Source organism: Osmerus mordax, chromosome 6 (assembly GCF_038355195.1).
Source record: "Osmerus mordax isolate fOsmMor3 chromosome 6, fOsmMor3.pri, whole genome shotgun sequence".
In the NCBI taxonomy this organism is placed as follows: Eukaryota; Metazoa; Chordata; class Actinopteri; order Osmeriformes; family Osmeridae; genus Osmerus; species Osmerus mordax.
Genome location: NC_090055.1, coordinates 2828389 through 2844159, shown reverse-complemented (window position 1 = coordinate 2844159; position 15771 = coordinate 2828389). Strand labels below are relative to the sequence as shown.

Genomic DNA, 15771 nt, shown 5'->3' with positions numbered 1-15771 from the left:
CATTTTTCCTCTTCCTCAGGTACATTTTTGGTTTCAAATCCTCCTCTCACTTCACCCGAAGCGCTCCCCAAAAAATCAGTCCTCCTTTTCTGTTTCTTGCCGCCATTCCCTAAAGATAGAGTCAAAGTTTGGTTTTTGTCATTTTTGGTTTCGACGAGTCGACACGCAACTCCGCCCTCTCTGCCCCTTCCGGTTTCTTTGTCATTGGTTTCTTTTTCCAGAGAGGGGGAGCTGCAGTACCGACATCGCTCCCACGCTGCCTCCTCTCCATCAGTTTGGATAGATAAAGATTTTTGGTTTCAATCTTCCCCCTTCTCCCCCCTTCTCCCTCTTTCGCTTCTTTCCCTCCCTCTCTCCTCTCTTTCATTCTGTGTATTTTTGGCATCGAAAGACCGGGAGAGAGAGAGAGAGTGAACGCAAACACTAAAAACTGGAAGAAGGGTTTGAGAGAGAGAGAAAGAGATAACTTTGGTTGAAAGGCCCTCGTCTCCTTCCTCCTTCCTTCCTTCCTCCTCCTCCTCCTCCTCTCTGATTGGCCCTTGGCGTTGTCACTCGATCTTGGCTCCTCCCAGAGAAGGTGGGCTGTGTGCCAATTCGCTGGAGGAGCAGGAGGAGGCGGGGCTTGAGCAGGGGGAGGGGGAGCAGGGGGTGGGGCTGACGCTGCTGGCGGACGGGAAAGGGGAGGACTGGGAGGCTTTGGCTACGGCGCTGCTGACCAATCCAGCGCCGGGATTCTGGCCCATGTGTAGGAGGGCAGGGTGGTTGAGGAAGATGGAGGAGGGAAGGCAGCCTCCTTGTCCCCCAGTGCCCCCCATCAGCACCTTGCTGCCCCCCTCAAGACTGGAAAGAGGCAGCTGGCCACCACTGGCTGCTAGGGCTGAGAGAGACAGGGAGAGAGAGAGAGAGAGACAGAGAGAGAGACAGAGAGAGAGAGATATATAGAGAGAGAGACAGAGAGAGATAGAGAGAGAGAGACAGAGAGAGAGAGAGATATATAGAGAGAGACAGAGAGAGAGAGAGATAGAGAGAGAGACAGAGAGACAGATAGATATTTAAAGAGAGAGAGACAGAGAGAGAGAGAGATAGAGAGACAGAGAGAGAGAGACAGTGAGAGAGAGAGATATATATAGAGAGAGAGACAGAGAGAGAGAGAGAGACAGAGAGAGAGACAGGGAGAGAGAGACAGGGAGAGAGAGAGACAGAGAGAGAGAGACAGGGAGAGAGAGACAGGGAGAGAGAGAGAGAGAGAGAGAGAGAGAGAGAGAGAGAAAGAGAGAGATAGATAGATATATATATATATAGAGAGAGAGACAGGGAGAGAGAGAGACAGGGAGAGAGACAGGGAGAGAGAGACAGATAGATATAGGGAGAGAGAGAGAGAGAGAGAGAGAGAGAGACAGAGAGAGAGAGAGAGAAACAGTGAGAAAGGGAGAGAGTCTTGTTAACAGCAGGGCACTCACCGCAATCTTGAACATGTGGATGAAATGAGGAGGTTAAGGAATGCACATGGGGGATGAAAGCATGAAGAGGCAGAACACACACACACACACTACCACTGAAACACACACACTTACACACTGCTAGGGTGCGGAATGTATGGTGGTGGAATGGAACATATAGTGGAACTGAAGCTAGTGTGCTTCAGTTCCTTCTAGACTTCCTGTCTGTAGTTTTACTGTACTTCCCTGTGTTTGACAGTAAGTATGACAGTCTTTTCATACCTCACTCTGGGACTTGGAGACAATCTCGGTCCTTACTCCCCGCAGGCCAGCCTTGAAATCTCCTTTCAATCCCAATTTCACCATCACTTTGTGGTTCATTTTGGTCAATAATACACCCTCTCAATCACTTGGGCTTCTTCACCATTTCTCTGTCTCTCTTTTGGTCTCTCGCTCCTTCACCCTCTCCTTTTCTCTCTCCCTTCCTCTCTCCTTTTCTGGCCCCATCTCTCCTCTTCATCCCCCTCTCCCCCTCTCTACCGTGTCTTCCTCTCTGCCTATCTCACACACCTTGTATAGTGGCCAGTGGGTTGTTTCCGAGTAGAGCTTGGTTCATCCCTGTGTTAACTCCCATCACAGTGTTCCTGTTGTGTTCCACACACACACACACACACATGCGCAGAAAAGTTGAAACAATCGCACGTAGGGGAGAAACAGGGAAAGAAACGACAGTTAGACAGAAGGCACGCAGAGAGATGACTGGATCATCCGCTAGAAACAGGAAGCAAGGAAACTCATTCAACGTCACGACTGAAACTCTTCACTCCTTTCACAAAAGTCAGAGTTGACTTTGGTTAAACAGTTCGGTGTGTCAAGGTGAGCGTCTGTACGTGACCGCGCGTGTGTGTGTGTGTTTGTGTTCCATTTTCACCTCAAGTTTGCAGCAAAATCGCTGATGTAGCTCGAAACATCTCCGTTCTTCTTACCCATACGCCACAAGCTGTGAACACAAGAACCACACACACACACGCAGGGTTAAAATGCACTGCTGCACCTTGGAGCAGTGTCTCCCAAACAGCAGGCTGGGGGATCAGTGTGTGTGTGTGTGTGTGTGTGTGTCAGCCACCTGTGTGTTCGGGTTTTCACTACAGACTGCAGGTGAGTTGAGGAGGAGACACAGCAGTATGGACGTGTGTACTTCAGTGTGTGCGTGTCTATTAGTGTGTGTGTGTGTGTAGCCTCACCCTGTGTTGAGGTTCAGTGTGCTGTGGCTGGGAGTGGCTGGGCTGGCTGTGCTGCGGGGGGGAGGGGTCACGGGGGAGGAGCTGAGACAGGGGTGGGCGGAGCTGAGGCTGGAGGTCAGGGGGCAGGTGGAGGACATGGTGGTCACGGTTGTGCTGAGGCTGGTCACAGCCTGGGACAGCTGACTGGACAACTGTAGGGCGAGGAGAGCGAGAGAGGGAGAGAGAGAGGGAGGGAGAGACTAGGGTATATAGATATTTGGAAAGGTAAGTAAAGGGGTGGATTGTTGGGGCATACGTGTGAACACAAACAGGCTAGGTGGACTGGGCCATACCATCGACAGATTTGGGGAGGATTAACCCTAACCCCATAATACAGTAGGTGCGAGTCCGGGGCGTACCATGTGGGGGCTGTAGCAGGGGGGCTTGTGCGTCTGGGGGGCGCTGGGGGCCTGGCTGGGCAGGGGAGGGGTGGAGCTGTTGGGGTTGATGCGCTTCTCTTTCTGCCGGCGGTTGCAGAACCAGACACGGATCACCTCCTTCTCCATGTTGAGCTGCTCGGCAATCATCAGGATCTCCTCTGAGGTAGGCTTCTGGTTCTGCTGGGACACACACACACACACACACGCGCGCGTCAGACGCTACAGAGTGCTACTCAGACCTTACACTCACACACAGGTTGGAACACACACGTCGAACATTACGCACACTGGAAGTAAAACACACACACACACGTCAGAGGCTAGACTCACACAGGCCCGTCAGAAGTCACACACACATCTTACACACGCACAGACATCACGCCCACACACACACCGTGATGAAGGCGCGCTCCAGGGCCACGCGTACGTTGGTCTCAATGCTGGTTCTCTTTTTCCTGCGTCGGCCTGGCAACCCCTCGAAGCCCATAGAGGAAGAAGACAAGGAACTGGGGCTGGGCAGGGTGCTGTCTATGGACATGATCTCTGTGGAACACACACATACATACACACACACACACAGAAAGCACACATACAAAGACAGACACACATACACACACAGCATGTTAGTAACTTGGCAAACATGCACTTTGTATAATACACTACAAAATGCCTACGGACTGTGCAATATACGTTTGCAAATGGCGTCCACTTTGTGTACAGATTAGACTCTACTAAATGTCTGTGTGCTGTGCCGTTAGCTTCTAGCATCCACTCTGTCACCTGCGTCGTTCAGCCACTTCTCCAGCAGGGGCTTGAGCTTGCACATGTTCTTGAAGCTCAGGTTGAGGGCCTCGAAGCGGGAGATGGTGGTCTGGCTGAAGTCATTACCATACAGCTTCCCCATGGCCAGGCCCACATCCCCCTGGAGGAGAGAGGAAGGACAGGAAGGAGGCACAGGGAGGAAAGGAGAGAGGTAAATGAGAGAGAGATGGGAGAGAGAGAGAGAGAGAGAGAGAGAGAGAGAGAGAGAGAGAGAGAGAGAGAGAGAGGGAGGGAGGGAGGGAGGGAGGGAGGGAGGGAGGGAGGGAGGGAGGGAGGGAGGGAGGGAGGGAGGGAAAAAGAGAGAGAGAGAGGGAAAGCGGAGAGAGAGACAAAGAAGGATGAAGGAAGCATCACACTTCCCTCTGAACTCTTGACACACACACACACACAGGAATGCAAACACACAGCACAGACACACACCTGTGTAAAGCCGAGCTTGATGCGCCTCTGTTTAAAGGTGCGCGCGAACTGCTCCAGCTCTTCCAGGTCGCTAGGCTCCTCGGGGTGAGAGGTCACCGAGGAGACAGTGGTCACTCCCCCGCCACCGCCGACCTCCACGCCCTTATCTCTCTAAGAACGGGACGGGACATGCGCTTAGTTCTGGTACAAAACCAGGAGCAGGCTGCAAGGCCTAGAAGCCTGGGTCTTTCCTGAGAGGCCGTACCTGTGCTTGGAGACCCAGCCTGGTCGGAGCCGACAGGAGGCCCCCTTGGTTCTGCTGAGGTAGTGGAATAAGATTTGGTGTAGATAGTAGTCCTGGGGGGAAAGAGGGAAAAGTGGCATGAGATTTAACATCTTTCTCCTTCAGCTCGACTAGATTTACGTTTGGGGAGGGGGGGGGGGAAGGGGAACAGGAGGAGGTGATACGACAAAGCACTTGATGTAGTACAGTAACTTTCCTGTTAGATAATGTCTAAGGTGGAGCAGTTCTGGAGCGAGGACCCCACCTTGCTGCCCCTGCTGTGCCTGCGGAAGGAGGAACTGGGCGGGGGACTGGAGGGGGTGGCCGGGGACCAGCACTAGCTGCTGTAGCTGCAGCAGCTGCTGGATGTCCTGCCGAGCGGGAGGAGAACAAAGGGAGAGAAACTGTGACCGACGTGAAAATGTGAAAGCATGAGGGAGATGCGTTTCATGTCATTGGAGTTGCAGCTCTATTGTCTGTGTTCCTGGTGAGCTTAAAGAACTTTTGACAAATCTGGATGAATCGTTTTTTGTATGAGGAAAAATCATCGTAAAAGACAATCAATGCAAAACAATAAAAAAACGAAACGTTTCACGGATTGGATTGTTATGACAGCTAGAGGGCCAATTGATGTTCCTTCCCAGTCCTGTAGCCTCTCAACCAGGAAGTGGCCCTGATTGGTGGTGGGTACCTGGGCGGTGAGCTGGATTGGCTGGGAGAGGGTGAGCTGAGGTGGCGGGGGTGGGACAGAGACACTTTGGCCTGTCTGTTCCTGCGTGCTCTGTCCCTGGGACTGGCTCTGCTGCCCTGTCTGTCCCGCATGATGCTGCTGCTGCTGCTGCTGCTTGGCCTGCTGATTGGCTGCTGCGGCTGCCTGAGCTTGCTGATTGGCCTGGGCTGCGGCGGTGGGCGGCGTGGGCAGCGTGGGCGGCGCTGGACTGCTGCACGGCTGCAGCCAATAGCTGAGCCTGAGCTTGCTGGAGGAGGAGCTGCTGCTGTGCTGGCAAGAGAGCCGTCAGCTGGGAGGAAGAAGGGAGAGGAGGAGAAGAGGGGAGGAGAAGGAGGAGGGGACAGGAGGAGGAGAAGGACAGGAGGAGGAGAAGAAGAGGCAAGGAGAGGACAGAAGAAGAACGAGATGCAGAGAGGACACGAGATGAGGTGGAAGGCGGGAGAGCGGAATGCAGAATCCAGAAAGAAAGAGAGAAGGAGGAAGGAGGAAGGAGGAGGGAGGAAGGAGGAGGAAGGAAGGAGGAGGGAGTAGGGAGGAGGAAGGAAGGAGGAGGGAGGAGGGAGGAAGGAGGAAGGAGGAAGGAGGAGGGAGGAGGAAGGAAGGAGGAAGGAGGAAGGAGGAGGGAGGAGGGAGGAGGAAGGAAGGAGGAAGGAGGAAGGAGGAGGGAGGAGGGAGGAAGGAGGAGGGAGGAGGGAGGAGGGAGGAGGGAGGAAGGAGGAGGAAGGAAGGAAGAGGGAGGAGGGACGAGGGAGGAGGGACGAGGGAGGAGGGAGGAGGGAGGAAGGAGGAAGGAGGAGGGAGGAAGGAGGGAGGAAGGAGGAAGGGCCGGAAGGAAGAAGGGCAGGAGGCAAAAGAGAAAATTTCAGCTGGAGCCGCAAGCAAATCCGAAGCAAACCTCAACTCACTCACCACTGGACAGTGCGGAGATATCGCAGATGTGTGTGTGTGTGTCTTACCCCTGCTATCTGGGAGCCAGTCAGCATGAGCTGTGGATGTTGCTGGAGGGCTGTCTGTGAGGGGGCGGGGCCATGAGAGGGGGCGGGGCCATGAGAGGGGAGAGGAACTGGGACCATTTCACCACAATCTTCCATCTTACTCTGAGACGAGGAAACAAGGGATGCAGGTAAAAGAGTGAAAAGGAGAAATGGACGCTTGCCTTGGGGGAATGTCCCTGTACTCACTGTAAGTCGCTCTGGATAAGAGCGTCTGCTAAATGACTAAATGTAATGTAAGTGGGCAGAAGTTCTCTCTCCTCTGATCCTCCTGTCCTCTAACAGCAGGAGGAACAGCGCAATCTGGGTTTGTTTCTCTCTGGAATGGGCATGTCCTAACAGCTAAATGTTATTGCTTTGCATAGCTGAGTGGGGAAATGCAAATGTTGCACATTCCCAATACAGACACACTAAACACACACACAAGTACAAGTCTCTCCCTCACCTCGCTGCCACTGATGGTAGGAGAAAGGGGAAAGGGGTTGATTTTCATTGGCTGAACCTGCAATGTAAAAAACAAACAAAAGAACAGGTAGATTAGGATGCGTCATTCCATTACGACCACACCACCCAAGAACTCCAATTCACAGAGATTAAATTTAGGTGCCAAAAACGCTACAGGCGCAAAAGCTCTAAAACGTGGCGCTAAAATATAGTATCTGATGGTTGCGTTTTATGTACTGATTTGCAACAGAATGGCCTGTTTTGTGGAGATATCGAGGACTTGTGGTGAAGGGTGAGAACTGTGGGAGAGGAGAGAAACCTGAAGCAGTAAACAAGCTCACACACCTGATGATTGGAGTCGGGGCCGTTTCGTTCTGAATCTGTGTGGGAGAGATAGGAAACAGTGAGACACGGATAACACGCAAGATGTGTGTGCGCCGCAAACACGTATGAACATGCACTGCCCAAACAACAGCTGCGCGTTCTGTACACGTGAGCAATCCACTGCAAACAAACACAAATCCGTGTGTAAAGGATCAGTCGTACCTGTGCTCTCCATCGGAGAGTCGACTCCTGGTTTCTCCACCTCTGCTGGCTTTGACATCCTTATATCTGCGGGGCAGAGAGGGAGAGGATGAGAGGGAGACAAAGCGACAGAGCGACACAGACAGAAAGAGAGGGAGAGGATGAGAGGGAGACAGAGCGACAGAGCGACACAGACAGACAGAGAGAGATTAAGTGCGGTAATATGCACAACCTGTCAAGACCTGGCTAGTCCATTCCATAGGAAAAGGTCAGTGAGAGACAGTGAGAGAGAGAGACAGAGGGAGAGAGACAGAGTGAGAGAAATTAAGAATGAGAGAGAGAGAGACAGAAAGAAAGAGGTAGAGTGAGAGAGGGAGAGAGGGTGAGAGAGCATCAGCGTGTGTGAGAAATAATGAGAGAGAGTAGGAGTGAGCCAGATGGAGAGTCTGTGGCAGCTGAGGAGAGACAGTGGTGGAGGATGAAGGCCCTCCATGTTTACAGAGACACGAGTGAAGCAGCCTACAGTCATTCATTCTTTCCTACCATCACCGATCACTACCACAGGGGTTAGTCTGAGGTGTTTGCTCATTCTAAAAATAGTCTGAGGTTTCTTGGTTTTAGGTTTTGAGTGGGAGCACCCCTCCTTTAGAAACCTCTTGCAACAAAAACGCTGTTACTCACTGCCCCGTCGAGCTAACCCTGCAACATCACTTCCTATCTCGACACATCACTTCCTGGTGGCTCGGGACAGCACCCAGTCACCGAAAGTGAAGAAGAAGAGAGTGGGAGTAGGAGGAGATAGAGAGGGTCAACAGTTGAGAAAGGCCAGTGGAAAGAGGGGGGGGGGGGGGGTGGAAGAGTGTGCGAGACAAGGAATGTGGAAGTAGGAAGGAAGTGCGTGTTTGTGGGTGTGTTTGTGTGTGTTTGTGTGTGTGTTTTTTTGTCCCGGGGCAAGGGGAAGTTGGTGGTCACTTTACACCACAGAGATAGCAAAACACAGACATATGGAGAGCCAGCACAAAAGAATGACCCCATTCTTGCAATCATCGAGTTTAAAAGATGTTTAATCTTAACAGTTGTGTGACCAGTGCATCATTTGTCCAAAGCATGCGCATTATCTCAGTCATTAACTCCCTCTCTCGTTCTTTCTGAAAACCCAACTTCCCTTTTGTGAAAACATGCAAATAATACCAACGACCAACTAATTATATCTGCCAGCTGCATCGTGAAAGATTCTCTACATCCCCCACTCCTCTCCTCCTCTCTCCTCCTCCGTTCCTCAGCCTTTTCCATGTTACAGAAAAGAGTGAGGAGTTTGTACAATATTTTGATCTGCTCATGTTTACAGTAAATTGCAGATTTTCTGCATATTGTAGATTTTCTGAATATTTTAGATTTACTTCTTTACTTTTTCATATGTTGTATTCTGTTGTTACTTTTGATTATTTAACCGTATAATTTCCCACAGGTATTAATAAATTACCACTTCTCCTCCTACTCTAATCTTTTTTTACTTTGTATCTATTTATTATAAATTGTAGTTCCTCTTTTTATTATCACCCCGGGAAATTCGATTGGAACACACCCAGTTGGTGGGGTGTGAAGTTATCCGGAGAAGTACATGTTTGCAGATCCCGTCGTGTCGGCTAGCTTATTAAATAAAGAGATTGAGTCGATATCAATTGGATATCAAGTGTAGTCCAGTTATGTTAGAATGTAAGAAATTGCGGCATACAACTTTATGTTACGTGTGTTTCAAAGGTCTACATAACGATGTAGATGTCAACTGCCACTCATGTAGTGTGTGACTGTGTTACGGGCAGGATGGCCAATGCAGGTGTGCTGTGCACATTTCAGCGCTACGTGCTAATCTTTTTGACCTCTAGGGGGCAGTGAAAGGACACAGAGAAACACCCAGGGGCTAAAATAAGGCATGAGACTCCATTGACCCCGGAGGCTGATTTGAGATCAGTTTCCCAGCTGGTCTCAAAACAGGCTCTTGCTCGGACTTACGAAAGCTAAGCTGATTCCAGATCTGTGGCGTGGAGAGCAGATGCATGCGAAGGGAGACCAGCTTCCCCTGCAGCCACGGCGTAATGAGCTTTCAGAGGGGGTTCGTTCTGGCATATAGGGAAGTGGTGACAGCTAGGAAAAGCCCTTTCCTCGGGCCAACTCTTGACCAAACACCCGCATCAGCACTGCACTGACCACAGAAACTCCACTAATTAGAGCTTTTTCCTGGGCTTACCTCGGCCACCGCAGATGTGGAGAAAGAACGGGCTACACCGGCTGCAGTTTTCGACGACTATTTATATTTTACGCAAGTGGAAGTGTGCGGTCATGGTTCAAGACTCTTCTTAAATTTTTTGGGCATTAAAACAAGAAGAAGAGATGAACACGTATGAGGATATGAACTGCAGACTGAGGTCTGTGGCCACAGATACCCATGCAGTGATGATATAATAAGCAGTACAGCAGCATATTTCTGCTTTTGAACTGTCGATAGGGTAGTAACAGACATCATACAGTTTAGTTACAATGCCAAGTGATTCTAGCATGTTATTTGACGGCCTTACACTGTTCTGTGTTTGTGTGTTGTGTAGTCTAATACAGCTGTTTGTGGTTGGTAATGCATATACAGTCATTTGGAGGGTATATCATAGTGCTGTCTCTCTCTCACTTCCCTTCTCTACTTCCCTTCACACGAGGGGAACACTGAGCGCTAAGCCCAACACTTACTGTCACTGCAGCTATTAATATTATCACTCTCTCTCTCTCTCTCTCTCTCTCTCTCTCTCTCTCTCTCTCTCCCTAACATTCACACACACTCGTGCACACAGGTTAACAAACACACTGAGGTATGCATGTAGTTCAGCACGTAAGTGCATGTAATATGTAATGCAGACCCTAACCCATGTTTAAATTCGATCATTTAGAAGAAATTAAATTGTAGTGTAAACAGATGTAGGATTACGTGCGACACGGGGTTCAGATTGAAGAATCATGAGTTAACTGTAAACGTGAATCGATTTATTTACTAAGTTAACTGGTATAGTAATCTTACATGGGCTCCATACAGAGAGGAGGTGGGGTTAGGATAGGTCATCCCTCATCCACTCACTTCCTGATTCAGGACAGCACCTCCGAGCCAGGGGTGATCTGGGAACTGGAGTCTCCAGTTGACCTTCACATTTCCACATGGTTTGGGCTTTTGGAGTTAAGTTTCTGGATTTTTGTCCAAATAAACATACCTTCCATTGTCTTTTGGAGAGCGTGAGAGTATTTTAACATTTCCGTAGGACAGCTGACAGACACAATATTTGACTTGGTTGACAATCATTTTCTTGACATGAGCAGAATTGTGATATTAGTATGTCAGGGTTCTAATGAGTTTGCTTATGATTGGCTATAGGCCCTATGTAGTTTAGTATGCAAGCATGACCAGCATGTGTGTTTCTGGACAGACAAATTCAGGGTAGCACTTTCTCTCACAAAAACACACATCACTCACAACACGAACGCGAGTCACAGCGAGATAATTTTTCTCACTGATTTTACTACACATAAATTCACTCACACTGAAACACACACAGGCAAACACAAACAAACGTATCTTGTTAATGCATTTCAATAATAGATTATCTGATTAAACATTTGAAATTAGTGTTACATTTTAAATGATTTAAAAAAGATATAGATTTGGGGCCAAGCATTATAAACCGGCTATCTACAGTCTTGCCAGTACACCCACAATTCAGACAACTAACACATCATGAATGTGATGACAGACTTGCTGTTATTTTATTCTCATCATCAAAGTATACCTTCAGGTTCTCTCAAGAGCTGAGAATGATGCCAGATTACACCTGAAGCATGGACGCGTTTTAGCATGACGCAACAGTGGCATTTGCAGGGGTAACTGACCAATTCAAATCCACTGAAAGTACAGTACATATTCTCTCTCACTCTCTATCTCTCCAACACACATACTAATACACACACAATAAATGCAATGAAACACGAAAAGTACAGCAGACGCCCTCTCTCCGACACTTACACACACACACACGCTAAAAACATCACAACACTTGATGTCCGGCACACAACTCCAAAATGAACACACCCTAATGCACGCGCACACACACACACACACACACATACACATACACACACACACTATGGGCCAAGCTACCTCCTTGTCCATGGTTAAAATGCACCTGACCTTTCCCTGTGCTTGTTGCGACACACATTCATCCATGCCCCATCTATCCCTCCATCCCACAGCTCGTTCTTTGATGATCCCTAATTAGCCTGGCTCGTTAGGCACAGCGGTGCTAATCAACAGCCTAGCCTGGTCCTAGCAAGCGCACACACATACACACACACACACATTCTCTCTACCGCTACCTAATGCTGCAGAAAGCTTAATTGGTCTAGGCTATTGAAGGCTCTGAGAGCTGTACAGACACTCACCTGGCAACCACACGTTAGAGAACTCCATCGCTGCCATAGCTGCTGCCTTGGTCATGTCGCTGTGTGCTTGTGTGTGTGTGTGTGTGAGAGAGAGTCTGGGTGCTGGTGGTTTCTGACTCCTCTCCTTTACACTCACTCCCCTTTCTCGCTCTCTCTCTCTTCTTTCTCTCTCTCTCTTCTTTCTCTCTCTCTCTCTCTCTCTCTCTCTCTCTCTCTCTCTCTCTCTCTCTCGCTCTCTCTTTGTTTCTCTAACTCACTGTAACCAACATCTAAAATGATGAGAGGAGACGAAAATCTCTCTGAGTGCCTCCTTACATCCCTCCCAGCCTCTCTCTCTCTCTCTCTCTCTCTCTCTCTCTCTCTCTCTCTCTCTCTCTCATCACAGTCCACACCCCCACGCAAGCCGACATGCACATCCTGCAACTGAGAGAGAAAGTAAGAGAGGGCAAAAAAAAACACAACAAAAAAACAACAGAACAAGAGGAAGTACAAGAGAGGAGAAGGAACTTGCTGAGCAAAGTGAGCGAAAAAGGAGACACAGATCAAGGTTTGAGAGTGGGAGCAAAACGAGTGAGCGAAACAGTACAGATTCACGAGATAGAGGAGAAGAGGAGAGGGGGAAGACTGTGCAGGTGGAAAGTGACGGCGTGGCTGGAAACAGTCACTCACTCAGAGGGCTCCGACACAAACACGCCTGCCCCGACTTGGTGTGTCACCCGTCCCACAGCCGTAGACAAACCAGCTACACCTAGATTGACGTGCTGACACTTACACAAACTTGCATTTAGAAATGGATCGGTCTTTGCATGAGAGTGTGGTAATTCTGATTTTTGTCATCAGCTATCTTTAGCCGCCGTCCGTCACGCCCCCTCCCCCTGCCAAATCGCACCCCTCTCTCTTTTTATCTTAATATCTAACTCTCTCTCTTTGTTTCTTGTTCTGTCTTTGCTGCGGTAACCTACAGGTTGTGATACCACAACTGCCGCCTGCGGACGGGGCTGTGTGGCTGCGGGGGTGTGTGTTCTCTGGGGGGAGTGAGACATCAGTGCCCCGCCACATACACCGAACCCGCTTCTCAGCGGAAAGAAAAACCATGTAGGAACAGCGTGACGGCTGACCGGGCTGCACATCACTCCGCCCGTTCTACTTTACGCCGCTCACGCAGGAAAAGCGATGCTTTGTCAGTCGGCAAATATCATAGAGAAAAAAAAGATGCGTTTAATGTAATTTTTTTACGTAAAGTTTTCTTGTGTATGATTCAGTGGCTATATGTGAGCGAGGTACACTTACACTTTTTCCTACAGTTCACTTATCAACCACCGGGTGGCAGTATTGACCCTCTATAATGTAGAAGGTGAATATCTCTTCAAGACCGGGGAGAACAGATGTAATATTCTCGACTTCTTTCCCCCACCTCTCTCATTGTTGACTAATTCAGAAGCTAGAGCAGGAATTCTCAAGTTTAACCTCATAAATGTGTAAGGTGGAGATTTACAATTGACCATTGTACTACAGAGACGATGGATCTACACACACACACACACACACACACACACACACACACACACACACACACACACACACACACACACACACACACACACGCACACATACACACACACACACACACATACATGCATACACACACACACAGGTTGTGTTGCTAATTGCTATTCACAAAGACTGTGAATTTATGTCCATTTTACAAATGAGCAATGAACGAAAAGCCAGTAGTGTTCACCATATATGACATGTGTTCAAGTATCTTTGTGTGTGTGTGTGTGTGTGTGTGTGTGTTGTGTTGTGACCCCAGCGGTCAGGCTTGTCCACAGACAGTGACAGACTGTGTGTGAGGAGGAGGTGTGTCTTAAGGTCAAAGGTGGTCTGGGCAGCCTGGCTTTGGCCATGACCCTGGTCCCCCCATCCCCCTCACCATGGAGGATGTGTCTTTGTGTGTGTGTGTGTGTGTGTGTGAGAGAGAGAGCAGGGGAAGGGAGGGTGGTGTGTGTGTGTACTGTGCATGTGGGAGTGTATAATTGTGAATGCGTGTGTCACTGTGTGTGTGTCTGTGTGTGTCTGTGTGTGAGTGTGTGTGTGTCTGTGTGTGTGTGTCTGTGTGTGTGTGTCTGTGTGTGTGTGTCTGCGTGTGTGTGTCTGTGTGTGTGTGTGTGTGTCTGTGTGTGTCTGTGTGTGTGTGCGGGTGTGTCTGTGTGTGTGTGTGTGTGTGTGCGGGTGTGTGTGTGTGTGTGTGCGGGTGTGTCTAGTGTCCATGGCCAAGGGGGGCCTTCCTGCCTCAAGGAGGTCTAAGCCTTGGTTTCCATGGTAACGGGGCCCAGCGACACTCCAATTTTGCCACTTAAGGAAGAGCTGGTGCAGGACCTTCCATATTTGGGCATGCCATTATCCCAACTCTAATGGTTGAGAAATGGTTGATTGAGATCCAGCAGAAATGTAATTTAATGAACTTGTCTTGGGATGGGACGGTAAGAATGAAAATATGATTTAACTGTTTGTTAAACGTAGAAGGGGATGAAATAAGTATAGCGAGGCATTCCCATTTTACAAACAGTATGGATATTATCACTTATTTACTCACCACAAACACACATCCACACACACACACACACACACTGCATCTGATAGCGCTACCCCAGGGAAGGGGGAGGGAGGGAGGTTGGGGCCCCCAGAGTGCCATCAATCACTCTACTGTCAAAGAGCGAGAGAGAAGAAGGGAGGAGGGAAGAGGGGAGAATGATAGAGGTATAGAAAAAGGGAGGGGAGGGGAGAGAGAGAGGGCAGGGGGGTTGGGAAGAGAGGGAACATTGGGTGGAGAGAAGTAGAAGTATGGGGATGAAAGGATGTATGAAGAGTAGGTGAGGTCAGTCCAGACTGGGTCAATACAGGCTCTCCTCTCTCTCTTTCTCTCTCTTTCTGTCCATCACCATCTATCTCTGTCTCTCCTGCTCTCTTTCTCTCTCTCCCTCTCTCCCTCTCTCTCTGTCTCTCCTGCTCTCTTTCTCTCTAGCCCTCTCTCTCCTCGTTCTCTCCCTCGTTCCCTCTCTCTCTCTGTGGCCCTTCTTCCCTATATTTGCCACAGCCCCAGGCGTTTAATATACATTCTCACACCATCTCATAAATCATATCCTCTAGACACACACACAGATAATGTAATTATCTATTCAAACATGGACATTGTACTGTTTCTGTCTCTGTTACACTCGTGGAAAGCTTTCATTGTTTTGCCGTTTTCATTTTACTAAGAGTGCATACAGACTTCTGTTTTCTGGTTCTGAGCTTTGGTTTCTATGATAATGTAGTTGTGTGTTGGTGTGTGTGTGTTTGTTAGTTGGTGTGGGTGTGCGTCCATAGGGAAGTGTAGGATTATGAGCAGTAGGTGCCGCGGTGGCAGGTCTGGAGAGGGAGAGGTGCTGTATAGGAATCAGCAGGGGTGAAAACAAAGTCACACTCCTCTCTCCACCATGGGATGAAAATCTCCACACACACACACACACATATGCACACAACTTCAAACTGCTGCCGCACCTCTCCAACACCTATTCTTCTCCCTTCCTATTACCCTTCCAGCCCTCCTCCTCCATCCCTCTCACACCATTTCTCCAGCCCTCCTCCTCCATCCCTCCATCCCTCTCACACCATTTCTCCAGTCCTCCACAGGGGGTGGGGGTGGGGGAGGGGGGGGGCTCCTGGCCATGGGGAGCTTCTCAGCAGTCACACCTAGCGTGTCCGGACAGACCCGGAGGCCCGGCAGGACAGGTGCCAGAACAGACCCCCCCCCCCCGCCCACACACACACACACACACACACACCCTCAACCACGCTTCTGTCCTATGAGGGAGCTCTGCTCCTAGAGTTTTAATTGCAAGATGAGAGCACGTGGAAAGTGAGTCAAAATGGCCGCCTCTTTCAGGTGTACATCACTCCATCTATCCACACATTCTTCCGCCTTCCTTCACCTCCACCTTCTCTCTCTATCTCATCCT

The 15771-nt window shown here is 49.5% G+C and overlaps 1 protein-coding gene across 1 annotated transcript; it reads right to left on the bottom strand.

Moving 5' to 3' along the window:
- Positions 1–548: 548 nt before the first annotated feature.
- Positions 549–11825, bottom strand: pou2f2b (POU class 2 homeobox 2b). The gene is made up of 15 exons (XM_067238305.1): positions 11771–11825; positions 7319–7384; positions 7118–7152; positions 6774–6830; positions 6293–6433; positions 4872–4977; positions 4589–4680; positions 4345–4494; positions 3883–4024; positions 3497–3645; positions 3082–3279; positions 2684–2874; positions 2371–2439; positions 2010–2083; positions 549–877 (listed from the first exon to the last, which is right to left on the bottom strand). The coding sequence occupies exons 1-15, from the start codon at positions 11823–11825 to the stop codon at positions 549–551; spliced, it is 1854 nt and encodes a 617-aa protein (XP_067094406.1).
- Positions 11826–15771: the final 3946 nt, after the last annotated feature.

What these genes read in the sequence shown, in the direction of transcription:
- pou2f2b (XM_067238305.1), bottom strand. Translation starts at nt 11,825, where the DNA reads ATGACCAAGGCAGCAGCTATGGCAGCGATGGAGTTCTCTAACGTGTGG. An exon ending in GCCCCGACTCCAATCATCAG is followed by an intron (nt 6,831 to 7,117) that starts GTGTGTGAGCTT and finishes TTTACATTGCAG; the next exon opens with GTTCAGCCAATGAAAATCAA. An exon ending in ACACTGAACCTCAACACAGG is followed by an intron (nt 2,440 to 2,683) that starts GTGAGGCTACAC and finishes TTGTGTTCACAG; the next exon opens with CTTGTGGCGTATGGGTAAGA.